Source organism: Alosa alosa, chromosome 13 (genome assembly GCF_017589495.1).
Source record: "Alosa alosa isolate M-15738 ecotype Scorff River chromosome 13, AALO_Geno_1.1, whole genome shotgun sequence".
NCBI classification, from domain to species: Eukaryota; Metazoa; Chordata; class Actinopteri; order Clupeiformes; family Clupeidae; genus Alosa; species Alosa alosa.
This window is the reverse complement of record NC_063201.1, coordinates 5,124,321-5,141,442: the sequence shown is the minus strand read 5'-3', so window position 1 is coordinate 5,141,442 and position 17,122 is coordinate 5,124,321. Positions and strand designations below refer to the sequence as shown.

Below are 17,122 nucleotides of genomic sequence, written 5' to 3'. Positions count from 1 at the left end.
GAGAAAAAAATCCCTTGCCTCAGCTGCGTTTAGTTCCGTTCAACGTTCACATTGGAAGGGCACTTCTCTAAAGCTCTGGGTTCACTATTTCGATCAGCCGGACATCTTTTTCGTGGGCACACTAGGGCCCCATGCAGCGCATAATCAATATGCTGATTTCATACTTGGCACAATAAAACATGGGACCAAGGCCAAAATAATTTGTAAATTGATTACTGGTCATGGATTGATCATGGATTTTTCTTTCCACATATCATTGATAGGCCAGATTTTATTCAAAGTTATTTTATGCCTCAATATGTTAATTATATTATGTGAAACAGTTTGTCAAGGATATTTTAGGCCTACAGTCAGACCCCCACCCCACCCCACCTTATATAACTTGAGTGTAAAACTTGACAACTTGACCTTAGTGTAAAAACTTGACAAATGACAAATTAAATGTTTGTACAGCAGTCTACATTCTCTCTCTCTCTCTCTCTCTCTCTCTCTCTCTCTCTCTCTCTCTCTCTCTCTTTCTCTCGCTCGCTCGCTCGCTCGCTCTGTGTGTGTGTGTGTGTGTGTGTATGCACGGGAAGTGGGTAACAATCAGAGTTTTTCATCTATTTGAGTGTTTTCATTTCCTGCCTGTCTTTCATCCGGACGCAAACTACACTGCGAGGGCAGGGCCCTGTAATTTGCCGGCTTTGGCCCGTCATTGGGGAAGCGGCTTTAACACAGGGGCCTAACCATCAATGCTGGAAAGCCATTATCTCTCTCTCCCTCTCTCTCTATCTCGTTGTATCTGTGTGTGTGCAGTACAGCATATATGATGCATCATTTCTCAATAAATGAATTCTGGTTGTAGGGTTTGTATAAGACGCCCCCTTGTGGGTTGTAAGCAAATGGTAATATTGTCAGACATGGACATTTCAGTTTGAAATATATATATATCTACATAAAACAATAATAATATTACTAATAATTCTAATTTCTTTACCTTACTAGTACAGTATTAGGCCTATAATGTTTCTATGAAACCCATTTGAAACTCATTGTGCAGGATAAATAACATTGCAGTAGACCACTTGAAACAGTATAAGTATATATACTCTTTTGATCCCATGAGGGAAATTTGGTCTCCCAATCCGTGAATTAGTGAAACACACTGCACACAGTGAACACACAGTGAGGTGAAGCACACACTAATCCCGGCGCAGTGAGCTGCCTGCAACAACAGCGGTGCTCAGGGAACAGTGAGGGGTTAGATGCCTTGCTCAAGGGCACTTCAGCCGTGGCCTACCGGTCAGGGTTCGAACCAGCAACCCTCCGGTTACAAGTCCGAAGCGCTAACCAGTAGGCCACGACTGCCCCCAAACAAGATGCATAATCAGAATGTGCAGGGATATTATGCATTATTGATGTTGAGGCATTTCATTATTTAACTTTTTTTAATTTGAATAACTTTTTAATTTTAAATTAAATTATTGAAATTAATGTATGTATTTCCTTGCAACAAAAATGTAGGCTATTCCATACCTTTAATGTGTTAATACCATGTAGTCCCCATGGTCAGGTCACATTAACTTCTACTCGACTATGACTGATTCCAATCTGTGGGTAAACAAAATAATTTGCTTTTAAAAAAAGTATTTGTATTTGTTCACTTTCAAATGGGAACCTCATATATAGTATGAGCCCAGTGGGAAGTGATTATAGATAGATAGATAGATAGATACTTTATTGATCCCCAAGGGGAAATTCAAGTTTTTTACAGTCATTAACTCATTGAGTGCCAATGCGTTGAGTGCCAAAAACGTAATATTAGGCTACGTTTTTAGCTTTTTTTAAATTGCGAAACTAGAGAAGTGGTGGCGCTAGCCAGGCTAAAACTAGACACTCTAACACACCTTATATGTGATTTTGGGAACTCTGTGATGAATGGAAATGAAATATATGACGATCGTGAAACTCATGAAAACGCACAATCTGGACATTTTATCTGGACATTTTATCGTAACTTTGGGTCGGATCAGTGACGCATGCACGTCAGCTCAAAACCAGGCCATTTTCGTGGGTCTATCACTAGGTGGCAGTCTCGCCAGGTCTCGCTAATCACTTCCCGGAAAGTTTACACAAGTAAGTAACAGGCAACACTTCATATTTCATGAAAGACGTTGTATCTCCATTTCTAGAAAAAAAAACCAGCGATTTTGATGAAAACTAGCCACTGTTTAGCTTAGGATTTCTCAGGAACAGAGGCATGTAGAAATACACGGTTTGCACCCACCGAGAGCTTAAGTCTCACCTTTTAATCGAGCTATTGTATGTGTTCATAGCTATAACACGGAATATGCTGTGGCTGTACAAAAATCATCAACAACGGTCTAGATTGCTGGCACTCTAGGACAAAGCTCCCGAAAACAGCTTGGCATTAAATGAGTTAATATCAGATGAGCATATCTGAGAGACAGCAGGCCTATATGTATTCAGAGATGTAGCAGTATGTGACACAAACTTGCTTCATGTTTTGTTCCATATGAGGAATCATGAAAGAGGAACAGGCATCATCTCACAACCTGACTTGTTCGTGACAAACTAGTTTCTCTCCACTCAATGTAGTAAACCTTCACATAGCCTACTGATAGAATGAGATAGCCGGAGGTACCAATGACAGATTGTCTATTCTTAAACTGAACAAGATTTGCATAGCCTACCTACCAGTTTCTCACCCACTTCTGATGGTGTGTGTGATATCAGGATTTCCACTTAATCAACACCTGTGGTATACTCAGAAAAAAAAACAGATTTTCTTTTTGGTCACACAATACACACTTGAGACAGAGACACGTCGGCTATCTCCAGAATAACCTTTATTGCTTTTTGAAGATATTGTTTGAATTCTTTTAATGTTCCTTTTCATCTTTACAATAAAACAAATGAAAGGCAGAAGACTCAGAATTTCACTGCATGGTAAAATTAGTCCAATGTGTTCACACAAATACACAAAGAAAAGTATATTTACATCTATGTGTCAACACTGTACAATAAAGAACACATGAGGGAGTAGGACGCACGTCTCAACTCTCAGTCTGCCTGTAGTGGCAGGAGTCACAATGAGGAAATCTTACATGATGTGCAGATCCTGAATGGTTTCCCTTCACAGATTCAATTCTTATTGTGCTCAGCCCTATGCATCATTTTACATTGAAAGCATTTTTTTTTGTTAAGTATTGATGCCCTTTTGTCATCTGCCATCAAGGAAAGGATTGGCTGTTTTCTTTGAATAATCTTCTTTTTTTTTTCAAATGGATGTGCGGCAAACCAATATTATTCACATGTGACTAATTACGGCACAGTACCATGGGGCGGGAAGCAACGTAAATGAGGCTGGCGGCGTGTTTCAACTCTGTGGTTCATCTCAGAGCATCTGGAGACATGACCAAAGGGCACAATTAGCAAGAGGTGAGAAAAATATTCCACGATTCTAGCTCCAAACACGGTCTTCTTCAGCATTAAAAATAAATAAACAAATAAATTATAAAGAATAATTTTAAAAAATCAGAGCAATGTTGCTCTGCTGTTTGTTACATCATTTCATGATACACCAATAGTTATTGTTTTCCAAATATTGTTTTTTTTTATGTAAATACAGAACATCAATACACCTATTTGTTATAATAGACATAATAATTAAATGCAATGTACACAATATTAAAATATATACATTGAAATATAGATACAAATTCTGAGATACTTGTACACTCTCTGTTTCTCCCCATTTCTGTGCCAATTATCAAGACAAAACTACTCACAGACTGGTTCACATACAATGCAAGGTAGACTTAAAAATGGTGCATGACAAAATGTCCATTTAAATGAAATAATTGACATCCAGGAAACATCCAAATGTAATTCATCAATTACAGCAAATGTAGGAACAGAAAATAGTCTCAAAATGAGGGATATGAAATATAAGAAGGTGACCTGGCTCAACCAGAGTTCCTGTATTCCTCTCTCTTGTTCAGGAACTATTATGCACCACTAGGTGGCAATGTTTGACAGTGTGTCAAAACACCAAACTGCCTGATAAAAAAAACATACACTACACACAAATTTCTTATTGCAGCGTTATAGCACTATCAATTTAATACTACTTTTCTTGTGGTTGTTATTGCATCTTTTCTCACACTGCTGGGCATGGGTTATACAGCAGTGCTCGGAAACAATACATTCACCAAGACAGCAAATTGTCTGCTTCTTGTGCGGTTTCCTTTATCCAAATTCTCTGTAACCTCATTGAAAAAGCTAGAAGCAAGAGTTGTTGTGGTTTCTCTGTGCAATGTACAATGCCACTGCATGGCTTTCCAAATGGTTTCCACGGGCTGACTGCATTTCATAAAATGCATTCACATTTAAAATGTCTCAAGGCAATGTCTCCACAACCAAACCTTTGCCGCTTCACTTTATAGGTTTATTCAAGGTGCTCTGAGTGCCTGCTACATATGGGACTACCACAGGATCCAATATTGGTTTTGTTATTTTTCATGGGTAGTGAAAAGAAGAAAAAAATCTTAACTGAAAGAACAAATAAAGACATGACACAGGACTGCACAGAGAAAAAGAGAGCGAAAGCAACTCTGAAGGAATAGTAGAAGGGAGTGCCAGCTAAAATATGTCAGATATGTCAACCAAAGATGCTTTTTAAGTGAAAAGGAAGCAAGCAAGTAGTAAAGGAAGGAAATAAAGAAATGAGAGAAAGAGAGGAGGGGGTGGATATAGGAGACGGCAAGAGTGTCATGAGGACAATCCATTAACTGTGGGTCAGTTTGAGAGTCTCTGTCTCTCTGTGGCGCTCGACCAGCGTGAGTGATGGAGAGAGGGACAGGGGCAGCGATGGGGCCAGGCTCGAGGGGAGGGAGGGCGGTGCAGGTGTGAGGGGCACCAGACTCTTCAGGGGGTGGGGGGAAGCAGGTGGGGGCAGGGAGGACAGGGGTGGCAGGGCGCTGGCGACACCTCCGGCCTTCAGGTTGAGGCCCTGTGGACGCACGTCCAGCCGCGGGCTCTTGACCAGGCCGAAGTCCGTCTCGTTGTCCGAGCTGCAGTCGCTCAGGTCCGTGATCTCCAGGTCCGAGTCAGACTCCGGGTCCTGCTTGACGCCGCCGCCACCGCCTCCGCCTACTACGCGCCGCTCCGACGGGCTCTGCTGTCCGCCCCCCACCACCCCTCCCAAGCTGACCCCTCCCAGCCCCAAGCCGAGGCTGAGCCCCAAGCCCCCTACAGACCCAGGGACGGTGGCCTCGCCTCGCTCCCTCTCCCCAGGGGTGCCGCCCCCACTCCCCGGCTCCGTCCGGCCTATCCCGGGGTAGGGCGGGATGCACAGTCTCGGAGGCGGCCCTCCCACCGCGCCATTGGTCCCTCCGGACTGGGCCCCGCCCCTGTCTGCTGCCTCCGCGTCACCCGGGGGCAGGAGGGAGGAGAAAGGGTGGGGCAGCTGGGACAGGCTGGTCTGCAGCGGGTTGGGGTAGAAGTGGGAGGGGTAGAGCGAGCCAGGGGGCAGTTTAGGGCAGTTGTTGAGTGAGAAGGCCCCTGGGAGGTAGGGGTTAAAGCCCCACGGGTAGTCGAAAGGGGGGTTACGGGGGTAAGGGCCCAACAGGGACGGAGGTTTGGAGTAACAAGGCGCCCCTGGGGGAAGAGAGACGAGCAGAGAGGGAGACAGCGTTAGCATCAGCACTGCACTCCATCTGATTAATCTTTACATTATTCCATTCTGCAGCTCGCTAATTAGAGCCAGACCCAAAAGCGCTGGTAACTATGGCAAGGTTCAAACCCAGGAATTGAGTTCAGTTTAATTATATTTTCAATGTGTTCATTTTATTCATCTCAGTGTGTTATATCATTAACCGAAAACACACAGAATGTAGATAGATCAACCTAGATCAACAAGTCTGATCAAAAATACCAAGTTGCATGTGGTCAATGTCATCCTTCACATAGATCCTGCAGTAGGTGAGACTAGCTGTTGCTTCACGCTGTGTAAATACTGCACGCTGTAGATGCCATGTTTTTCCCGCTCGGTACAAAACAACTCTTACCCATCCACCTCCCGACTTCTCTCATCTTCATCATCCTCACATCTGCCTCGGCTTCTCCTCCTCTCTCTGCCTCTCGCCCTCTTTCTCTCCCTCCCCTCTCTCTCTCTCTCCATCCTTCTCTTCTCTTTCTCCTCTCTCTTCTCTCTCTCTTCTCTCTCTGTTATTTGCTATGCAGGACTAATTTGACAGTGGTACAGTCTCTGTGTGTTGGCCCTGGAGTAGCTGGCAGACACATGAATATTGAATCAGTCAGGCAGGCAGGCCTCACTTGCTTATGAAAACACAGTAATGGGAGCCCACAGGCCACAAACTGAAGCCTGCACCCTCAATTAGGGCCTTCCTGCCTGGGAAGGGATTAGGACAGGGGGGACACTTGGGAAGGGAGAGGGGGAGAGAGGGAGGAATAGGACCCGAGGACAAACACAGAGTGTGTGTGCACAGCAGGAGAGGGGGTGGTGGAGGGGTTGCTGTAGGTTGCACACAACACCTCTCTCTCTCTCACACACACACACACACACATTCTGATGCTTTCTACTACACTGCTTCACTGTACAATGTGATCACAGAGACAAAGGAGTGCACATGAGGGCGTGTGTGCTGACAACACACACACACACACACAGTAACTCAGGGAGGGATTCTAGCACTGCCACAAAACGAGATAAGGAAAATGTAAATTGCCACACTCACATCAAAACCATACCCCAGCACCAGACTGACAACTCACCTCACCTCTCACCTTTTAAATCTACCTCTCTGTCTCCTTTTTTCCTGTTGTTTCACCTTTTTAATCTACATTTCTTCCATCCTTCCTTTCTCTCTATCTCTTTCTCTCTGTCAGTTTTTTTTTCACTTCTCAGGGCCAACAATACAGATCTTCCTGCCCCGTTCGTTCCTCTTTCACAGCTCAAGGTTAACACACCTGCTGCCAAGGCTGGGACTACCCTCTCAAGAATCGCTTCTCTCCTCTCCCTCGCTCCCACACCTGAGCCGAGGAAAGGGAAGGCGTCCAACCGCAGCTTGTCCCCCTCCGGTCCCGGGGCGCCTCCGGTGCGGTCAAACAGAGCGCTGCCGCGGCTGGCCTCTGGCAGGCGGGGGAACAGCGACTGCAGCGCCTGGAGAGGAGAGAGGTGGACAGGGATGGAAGGAAAGAGAAGGAGAGAGGGAGAGATAGAGAGGGAGGGAGGGAGAGATAGAGAGGGAGGGAGGGAGAGAGGTGGACAGGGATGGAAGGAAAGAGAAGGAGAGAGGGAGAGATAGAGAGGGAGGGAGGGAGAGATAGAGAGGGAGGGAGGGAGAGAGGGAAAATGAGCTTATTAATATTGTGTACCAAGCCACACAATATCAGGTATTAGCAAAAGTGGAACTTAAACAAGGCAATCATTTCAAAGATAAATATATGTAAACACATTTCTGTGTGTTTGTAATTTGTGTTTTAATATGAATGTATGATATCTTATATGGAAGAGCCACATTGCTGTGAATAACAACTGTGGATAGGTATCTTCTAGATCTGAGACAGAAAGACGCAAGAGGCTCTGGGTGGGCACAACCAGGTGAGGTGGAAATCAGGTGGAAGTTTTAACGGAACGGTGATATCACGTGTGGGTGGGAGCCTGGAGAACTGTAGACAACCGAATTAACGGCCGCAGCATGTGTCTCTCCCAGGCCTTGAGTCACCCTGTCATGCATGAATCAAGGCCTGCTCTGATCTGAGCCGAATCGGCTGAAAAACAAAGCCGCGCCCCAACGAGGAGTCAACAGGGACGTCCTGAAGGGGAGGTGAGCTACAAGAGAAGCGAGGCTTAAACGTGGGAGGGAGGATTGGCGCCAAGTAAAGGAAACGGCAAAGTCGTCGCGGGACTCCCACGGGACAGACAGCGGAGATCTGGTCTCTTTTTCTCCCCTCCATGCTGGGGAGATCAATAATTTCTGTCACTTCTCAGCTCCGAGTTTGAAAGGCGGGACTGTACTTCCAAGCTACGTGATCTCTATTGCTCTTAACAAACCTGCATTAATTACGACGCATTGATCCGGAGGACCCCTTCACCACTTTCATTTCTTTCAGATCCAATCGATGACAGGGATGGGTATGCCATTCAAGACAAGGGTGTCAGGGAGGGATAACGTCTTCTTTTGTTTTAAGGACACTTAACTCCGTCTCCTGACTTTCTCCCTCACTCCCGTCATTTACATTACCTTTCCCACCTCTGTCACGGAATCCATTTTTGAATTTCATGACTACCACTTTGGAACACACAGGAGCCCAGAAAACCCACAGAAATCACACCAGAAGGAGGAACTGGAATCGCTTAAGCCTCTATTCTGCCACTGAAGATTAAGTATGAAATATTCCTTCATTGTGAAACAAAAGAGATTCATCAAAAAATCCTGAAATATGTATTGTCATTGAATAAAGCCCTTTTCTCAGGCTGTAGTCTCCTATAACCGGACATTTTTATTTATGGCCTGCCTCTGGCATCAAGAGTGAGTATTATTTCAGTGAAAGTATGACTCAAGGTGAGTAATGACAGAACACCAATACCTAGTAAACCACCATTAGAAACAGTTAATAAAATATAGCTGAAAATTGGAGAATAGAATTTCCCTTGTCTAAGTGCAGAGCAGGGTATCTTCATCAAGACTAGCATCAGAAGTAGGTGTGCAAGATCAAATAAAGTTCTGAAGTTGAGGAGATAAAGACAAGCTGTGTGAGGGCATCTGATAAGTTCATCTCCCTTTCTGCCTGTCCTAGAATATTTCTGCTATATGAAGCTGCAATATTTGTTGCTGTCACAAGGACCATCCCTGTGACAAGAGTCTATTCTTTCCTCTGTCTGCACAGTTTATTATCTCTGTTTGTTAGACACACACACACACACACATAGGCGCATGCATTTGAAAGTGGGCCGTAACTGTCCCTGTCCTACCTCAGGGGTGACAGGACTGCAGTCTGGTGCGGCTGAGCTGCCGTTGAAGTGGTTCTGGGCCAATAGGAAGGGAGAGCTCGCCATGTCGAACAGGGGGTAGTTCACCAGCACAACCTTGCTGAAGTTGAACTTGTAGGTGAAGCGCTTGCCCTTGGTTTTGTGCAGAATGCGTTTGTTGTAGTAATACCTGCCATCAAGAGGAAGAACATAAAGAAGAGCATATCATTGCATCTTTAACATATGATTTCATATGAGGAGGATAGTGTAACCACCAGCCACCAATTAGAGAACATCATTCATAACTACAACAAACACGGTTTACCCAAGCAATTAAGCAAAAACAAAAATCAAAACATCAAGACAGACAGAGTGTCCTATATTAAACTACTGGAAGAAGAGAGGGGTGAAGGAAGAAAGCCCTTTAGTATCAATGCTGTCCTCAGAGGCCTCACCCACTGGTCCCCTCACTCTCTTTTTCACACACACACACACACACACACACACACACACACACACACACACACACACACACACACACACACACACACACACAGACACACACAGAACACCCTGCCACCACCCATGATTTGTTCCCTTTTGCCTTGCGTGGCAATTGTTCGCTGTCCCTTAATTGAGCAATTAAGCAAGGCTAATCAACGAGGCTAATTATGGCCTGGGCCAATTCATAACAATTAGACAGGAGCGACAGCACCCATTATGGGGAGGGCAGAGAGAGAGGGGGGGGGGGAGGAGCAGGACTGCATATGATTAGCATAAACAAAGGAGTGAAAGGGAGAAGGCCAAACTCAAAGCTCATGAGAGGACAACTTTTGGACTTAAATTGAAATTGTTTTGTTGTTATTTGTTGGAGTTTCTGTTGTTTTTGTTGACGTTGTTGTAAGTTTTCTTTGTTGCCGTTTTTACAAAAAGTACAACGCTTGATTTAGGTTCTGCTACTCTGAGTCCATTTGAAATAGGCTTAATTCTGAAATCCTTATTGACTTTTGCTCTTTATTGAAAACCCGTTCTGGTCTTCAACTTCTATTTAGAAGTTAAAAGATGCAAAATGAAAAGTATTGATATTCCTGGGGGAAAAGCCTTTTCCTTTGGAAAGAGTAAAACCACTGCAACCTTTTCATGTGACTAATACCAAGGTCACAGCCAACTCTCAGCGTGAAAGCTATGTGGACATGCATCCTCAAGTTAACCACACTCACTGGGTCTGTTAGACATACATTAAACATAGTGAATACAAGAACAAGCAGGTAATTGAGAGAACCACAACAACACACACAAGCAGACACAATAAACTCTCACAATACACCTTCCACCGGCACCTACTGTATATCTAGCGCTGTGGTCACAAACAAAACACACACACACACACACACACATACTCATACATGAGCGCAAAAACACACACACACACACACACATACTCAAACATGAGCGCAAACACACACACATACACACACATACTCATACATGAGCGCAAAAACACACACATACACACACACACACACACACACATACTCATACATGAGCGCAAACACACACACACACACACACATACTCATACATGAGCGCAAACACACACACACACACACAAACAAACAAAGAGAGAGAGAGAGGACTGCCCAGCTGAAACCCACTCCATGCCACTACACTCTCTCTCCCTCTCTCTCTCTCTCTCTCTCTCTCTCTCTCTCTCTTTCTCTCTCACACACACACACACACACACAATGTACCTCAGTGCTCGGCTCAGCTTGTCATAGTTCATGTGCGGCTTGCACTTCCGAATGCCCCACAGCCTCGCCACCTCGTCGGGGTCTTTGATCACAAATTCTCCGTAGTCCCCCTGCCAGGCGATCACCCCCTGGTACTCCTCCTTCTGCAGCAGTTCCAGGATGAAGTGCCAGAGCTGGATCTGCCGCGAGCCCGGGCTCGACTCCGGCTTGTAGGCCCAGTCTGGGAAAGCGAAGCCTAGGGAAGCGGAGGCAAAAAAGCAGGCGGCTCGATATGAGGCCTACTGGTGTTTGGGAGGCTCTAGCCGAAGGGGAGAGCTGTCTGGATGACGGATGCACTGAAGGGATGACTGACTCTTGTGTTTAATAGCAGGCCACTGGGCCTGCAGGACTGTTGTCCTTGCTAACTGAATCAAAGCCTACTAGAAAACTGTCAGGGATTTCTTTCAATGCTTGTTTGATTTGCTATGGTACATTATCATTATTTCAGGCTATTCAGGCGAGGAATGTAAAGTCACAAAATGAGAGAGAAACATCTTATTCAGTTCAGAAAATGCTTATTTAGTTTAGTTTAAGCCTTTTTGGACTGTACATAAAATACTATAGGCCTAGTTCATAAAAGGTTGTGCAGATAAAAATAACCCATGTTAATATTAAGTATAAGTAGATATACTCTTTTGATCCCTATATAAGTATATAAGTATATAAGTATAAGTAGATATACTCTTTTGATCCCTATATAAGTATCAGTATATATACTCTTTTGATCCCTATATAAGTATAAGTAGATTTACTCTTTTGATCCCGTGAGGGAAATTTGGTCTCTGCATTTATCCCAATCCGTGAACTAGTGAAACACACACAGCACACAGTGTACACACAGTGAGGTGAAGCACACACTAATCCCGACGCAGTGAGCTGCCTGCATCAACAGCGGCGCCCGGGGAGCAGTGAGGGGTTAGGTGCCTTGCTCAAGGGCACTTCAGCCGTGCCTACTGGTCGGGGTTCGAACCGGCAACCCTCTGGTTATAGGTCCAAAGTGCTAACCAGTAGGCCACGGCTGCCCATTATATTATTCATATCATGGTACTAATTTCTGTATGCACATGAGTATTTCTCCATAACCATGACTTCCTAATTTCACACAGATTACTAAATTATTAATTTATTAGAGTGAAATATTATCAATTTGCCTTCATGCCAGGTATACAACTTATCGCATCCTGTATGAACATACTATTAACATTAGGTGGAGTGTGTGTGTGTGTGTGTGTGTGTGTGTGTGTGTGTGTGTGTGTGTGAGAGAGAGAGAGAGAGAGAGAGAGTGTGTGTGTGTGTGTGTGTGTGTGTGTGTCTCACCTGGCGTCCAGAGCGCTGGGACCGGGGGCGTGAGCAGCAGATCACTCACACAATTGCAGTCCATGCCTCCGCAACACCTGCAGGACAAAACGGTAAGGGTCAGCTTTAATTTGTGTACACTCACAAACACACACACACACACACACACAAACACAGACTTCTGATTGTTCCTATGCATCAGAGCTGTTTACAAAACAGCGTTGGAGTACCGCACCATAGCTCAGATGATTTTAAACTTGCCTCTGTACAATTAGGATGATCTGAAACATGATCTTGTCTCCATCCAATACCATTTGCTTAAATGCACAATAAATGCATCGACTCTCTCAGGGAGAACACAAGTGTGCTTAGTGTGTGCAGCCATGTTCGTCATATTCTGAAAGACAGCCCAAGGTGTTTGCTGGACATTTCGATAGAGACTCCGGCTGGCCGTGTATTAGAATGGAGGGCAGCAGGTACAAAGTCAAGGGGCCAATGCCATTAGAGCGGTAACTGGAGCAGTTACAGCAGTGTGGCCCTGTGTCACTCATAACCTATATGAGCTTTAGGATGCTGTGCTGAAAGTCACAGGGTCACCGCATTGGAACGTTCTGTGAAATCAATCACTTCGCTTTCATTTGATAGGGTGCCCTTCGCTGTAGCGTACCGCGGGCCACTCCTCGGGCAGTGTTCGAGATCAGTCAGCCCTGTTTCTGTGTGTTCTCTCGCAATCAAAAGGCTTTGGTGAGGGGCGGCTTACTGATGTTTAAGATAAGCAGCGCTGGTTGTCGGTCTGAAGACAACAGCTGGTTTTCAAACAGACAGGCAGCCTTGTTCTTTCTCAGCTAAACTGTCTGCACTAGGTGTGACAATGAAATTACTGAATACTGAATGAAATCCTGCTTTTCAATATCACAGTGACTTAATCACATATATTTCCCTCAAAATTGTAGTTGCTTCAAAGATTAAAAACTAATAATTAAAAAAAAAAAATTGTACTACGTGCTACTAACTTAACAAAAACGAATTGATGACAACTTATATTGTCAGCATAGCTGTGTCTTTTTAAAAACAAAGCAATTCAATAGTTTTCCCCATCTCAACATTGGCATGGGCACATGCTGCGTAGGCTTGAAGAAGCCTGGGTTGGTCTGGACATCACCATTTCATAAGGGTTGTCTTACAAAGCTGGAATAGGAGATGGAGGGCGGCTGTACACTGGTATCTTTAATGCTAGTCTCCCTCATCGTTCCTCTCTCCAGCCAGCTTCTATTTAATTATGCTCTGTGAATTTTGGATTTTCCCTCCAGCATTGAAATGGAATGTGAATTATTAAGGTGTGTTTGTATAAATTATTATTGCTAACTCCAGGCACTTCTCGCTCACTCTTACTCGCTCATGCACTCTCTCCCCCCTCACCATCCTCTCTCTCTCTCTCTCATACTCAGACACACACAGACACACACAGACACACACACACACACACACACACACACACACACACACACACACAGACACACACACACACACACACACACACACACACACACACACACACACAGACACACACACACACACACACACACACACACACACACACACACACACACACAGACACACACACACACACACACACACACACACAGACACAAACACACACACACACAGACACACACACACACACACACACACACAGACACAAACACACACACTTGTGAGAGTGCTTTTTAAAGTCTCTCTTTTTAGTCTTTCTAGTCTAGTCTTTGGAGTGCGTCTCAACCCTGTACTGGTGCTTTCTTTGCTGACTTTCCGTCGCGTCTGTCTTTTTTTGCATCTCTCGCATATGTATCTGTTTTTACTCAGTAAATCTCTTTACTCCGACAAACCTTTCATTTCATCCTTATATTCAATCTCTATACTTTCTATTTGATTTCTACATTATTCCAACTGCTAAAATACTTTAAGACAAATTGCTATTGCTGCATTATATTTTGACTGATTTCTCAATCCAGACTCTAAATTACTCTAAATACTAAATAATCTTTGTCTTATGCTGTTTCACATCAACGTGCACCAGGCAGGCCAAGAGAAGGTCTTCACTCCATGCGCACCGGTGATTTCACACTGATTTCACCCTCTCTCACTTACTGTTAATTTCATCTGAGAAACATCCCCCGGGTCAATGCTAATGAATAGAATAGAATAGAGAGTCCACCAAGAACAAGAAATGAATACCTGTGGAAAGCTCGGGTCACCTGTCTGACTCGCCCAGCTACATTTTCCGTCTTAATACATTTTCAAAACGAGCAGTGATCTCTCGCTATCCATCTTTAATGAACAGCAGACTTAATTTGATTAGACTCTCCTTCCATTTGTAAAGATGTGAGTTCCACCCCGAAATACGACGTCTGATTGTGTTCAGAAGTGAAGGCTTATGTGATTTAGACTGGGTTTTTCGCCTCCAATATTGTTGTTTGTATGTGATATTCCAAACAAATATTTCTCCTCTCTGAAGTCTTAGGGGTATTCAAGTCATCAATACCACATCATTTGCAGTCATGACTGTGTTCGTGAATAATACAACGAGATCTGAGCGAGCGGGTGCAGACAGAGGGGCTGTTTTTCGGCGCGTTACTGCACGCTCGCCGGATGTCTTCATAAGCCTCCATAGCCTGTGTCTCCTCATTTGCACCACTGTAAAATCTATACCACATTTTCTGCCCATCAGCTGGCTCATCCATACCGGTGAACACTCCTCTTTTCCTCTTCCTGCCTCTCGCTCACCTAGCCACTGTCTCTCCCTCTCTCGCTCGCTGTATGTTTTGCTCCCGCACAGTAATTTTCCGTTTGATTTCGGAGGTAATGCATTTTTTACAAATCAAAGAGGAAGCCAGGCTGCCCCCCTCCTCCTCCACCCAGCCCTCTTCTCCGATCTCACTCTCTCTCTCTCTCCACCACCCCCAACCCCCAACTCCTTTAAGCACCCTTAGGCCAGTGAGGAGATAAAGGGGCCCCCATCATTTCCTTGTTAGTTTTGATTTGGGCAGCACAGGGCTTTCAAGTTCCCCCAATCACCCCCAGAAACATTATAACTAGCAGCCCAGGGAATACTGTTCCTCACACACTCCTCTATACGGAGACACACAAGCACACTAATGGAGCTGCTATGCAGCAGATACACACACACACACACACACACACACACACACACACACACACACACACACACACACACACACACACACACATACACATACACACATGCCTGGAACCTGTACGCACTGCACATATAGATAGAAACACACCTACATACTAACACACACACACACACACAAACACACACAAACACACACAAACACACACACACTTTCTTGATGCTCAGAATAGAGGAATGTAGCAGATATTCACACAACCATGAGATTTAATACACACACACATACACACACACACACACAAACACACACACACACACACATAAATACACACATGTGGCCAGAACTTGCACACACAGTACATAACTTTGTGATACACACACATGCATTGTCTACAGGAAGATATACGCACTCACTCTCATAACACAACACTATGATGTCACACATGTACCACACACACACACACACACAACTAAATACAACACAAGCTATATACTACTAATATACTACTAATTGAATTGTTATAGCACAGCTTGACAGGTTTAAACCCAGCATTTTATCTTTAACATGTAATGATGCCGCTAAATGTGAGATGCTTCACATGTAAATTAAAATGCTTCAAGTCTCATTTGTGGTCTCATGGAAAACACACACACACACACACACACACACACACACACACATACACACACAGATGCACTTCTCAAATACTCATGACAAGAAGAAGATCCTGAAGGAAATGTAAAAATGTAGCTCTATGTGCCAGTCGACCAGTGAGCTTAGGTGTTGAAAGTATTTTTAAGCAAAACAGACCAATCAGAGCAACGAAATATGTGACAGTAGGATCCTTCATAATAATATTAAAATGGGGGAGTAAATTCTTCTAAGAGCTGCATTTCATACAGTTATTATATTAACTAAATATTACAGGACATTTCAAAATGTGCATATAACCTACAAGGGCTCAGTCGAAATGTGTTTGTTGTTTTTACTGTACAATTTACAGTAAAACAAAATCGCTTTCTGTTCTGAAACTTTTACAAGCTTTCAGATGTTTTGACATTTATTTGCATGTAAACCAGCAAAACATAACTACATTTGGAAGATTTCATGATATGTTCACCTATTTACAATACGATGTTGACAATCCTCTAAACTTCCCGAACAATACTTTGAGGTGTCCTTCTTATGCTTTGGTCATGCATTCTTACACCTTTATAGTGGGTCACGCATGGAGATGAAGACCAGTGTCCAAGCACACACACACACTGTGATCTGGCTTAGGAGAGAAACATTACATCCCAGAGAACAACAAGCTTTCTCAGTCAGTGGGACATAAGCCAAACTACCAAACTGAGACGAGTTGATGACGGGAGAGGCTTCTCACTGTGTATGTCTGTGCTGAAAAATAATTAAATAGACCTACACTCCTCTTATTCCCATTCACTTCACTGGTCACGAATAACAGGATAAAAATAAAAACAACAACAGACGTGAATAGTGGGCATCACTGTTACAATAATAAAAATAATACTTTAATTATTTGTGTTGATGATGACACACGGTATAGCCTGTCAGAATCTGTGAGTAGGGTTAGGCAGAATGTGTGAGTAGGGTCATCAAGACTTGTTTTGATAGGCTCTGCTGTTTGGTTATGCTAACTGACATGATAGATGTCTATTTCTTTGCATTTATGAAGTTTTAGACTGACATCATGATGGTGGCTCTGGGTAACAAAATATGTTAAAGGTAAACTATGCAGTATTGGCAATTTCCTTACTGTTTTCTCGGTTTTTGCTTCTTTTTCACTGGCTCTGTCATGACTAATGTCTGAGAAACTCCATCGCTACCTTTTTCTAGCTGGTGCCTGGCGTGTATGTGTA

The 17,122-nt window shown here is 43.9% G+C and overlaps 1 protein-coding gene across 3 annotated transcripts in view; it reads right to left on the bottom strand.

The window, feature by feature from the left end:
• Positions 1–2,832: 2,832 nt before the first annotated feature.
• The window catches only part of erfl1 (Ets2 repressor factor like 1), a 46,940-nt gene continuing 32,650 nt past the window's right edge, over positions 2,833–17,122 (bottom strand). For all 3 annotated transcript variants that reach the window (XM_048261178.1, XM_048261177.1, XM_048261176.1), the window contains exons 3-7: positions 12,109–12,185; positions 10,753–10,987; positions 9,005–9,191; positions 6,997–7,189; positions 2,833–5,664 (exon numbers count right to left, since the gene is read on the bottom strand). In XM_048261178.1, coding sequence (XP_048117135.1) covers positions 4,793–5,664; positions 6,997–7,189; positions 9,005–9,191; positions 10,753–10,987; positions 12,109–12,172 — 1,551 coding nt within the window. In that variant the 5' untranslated portion in view covers positions 12,173–12,185 and the 3' untranslated portion in view covers positions 2,833–4,792. The remainder of the gene's footprint in view (positions 5,665–6,996; positions 7,190–9,004; positions 9,192–10,752; positions 10,988–12,108; positions 12,186–17,122) is intronic.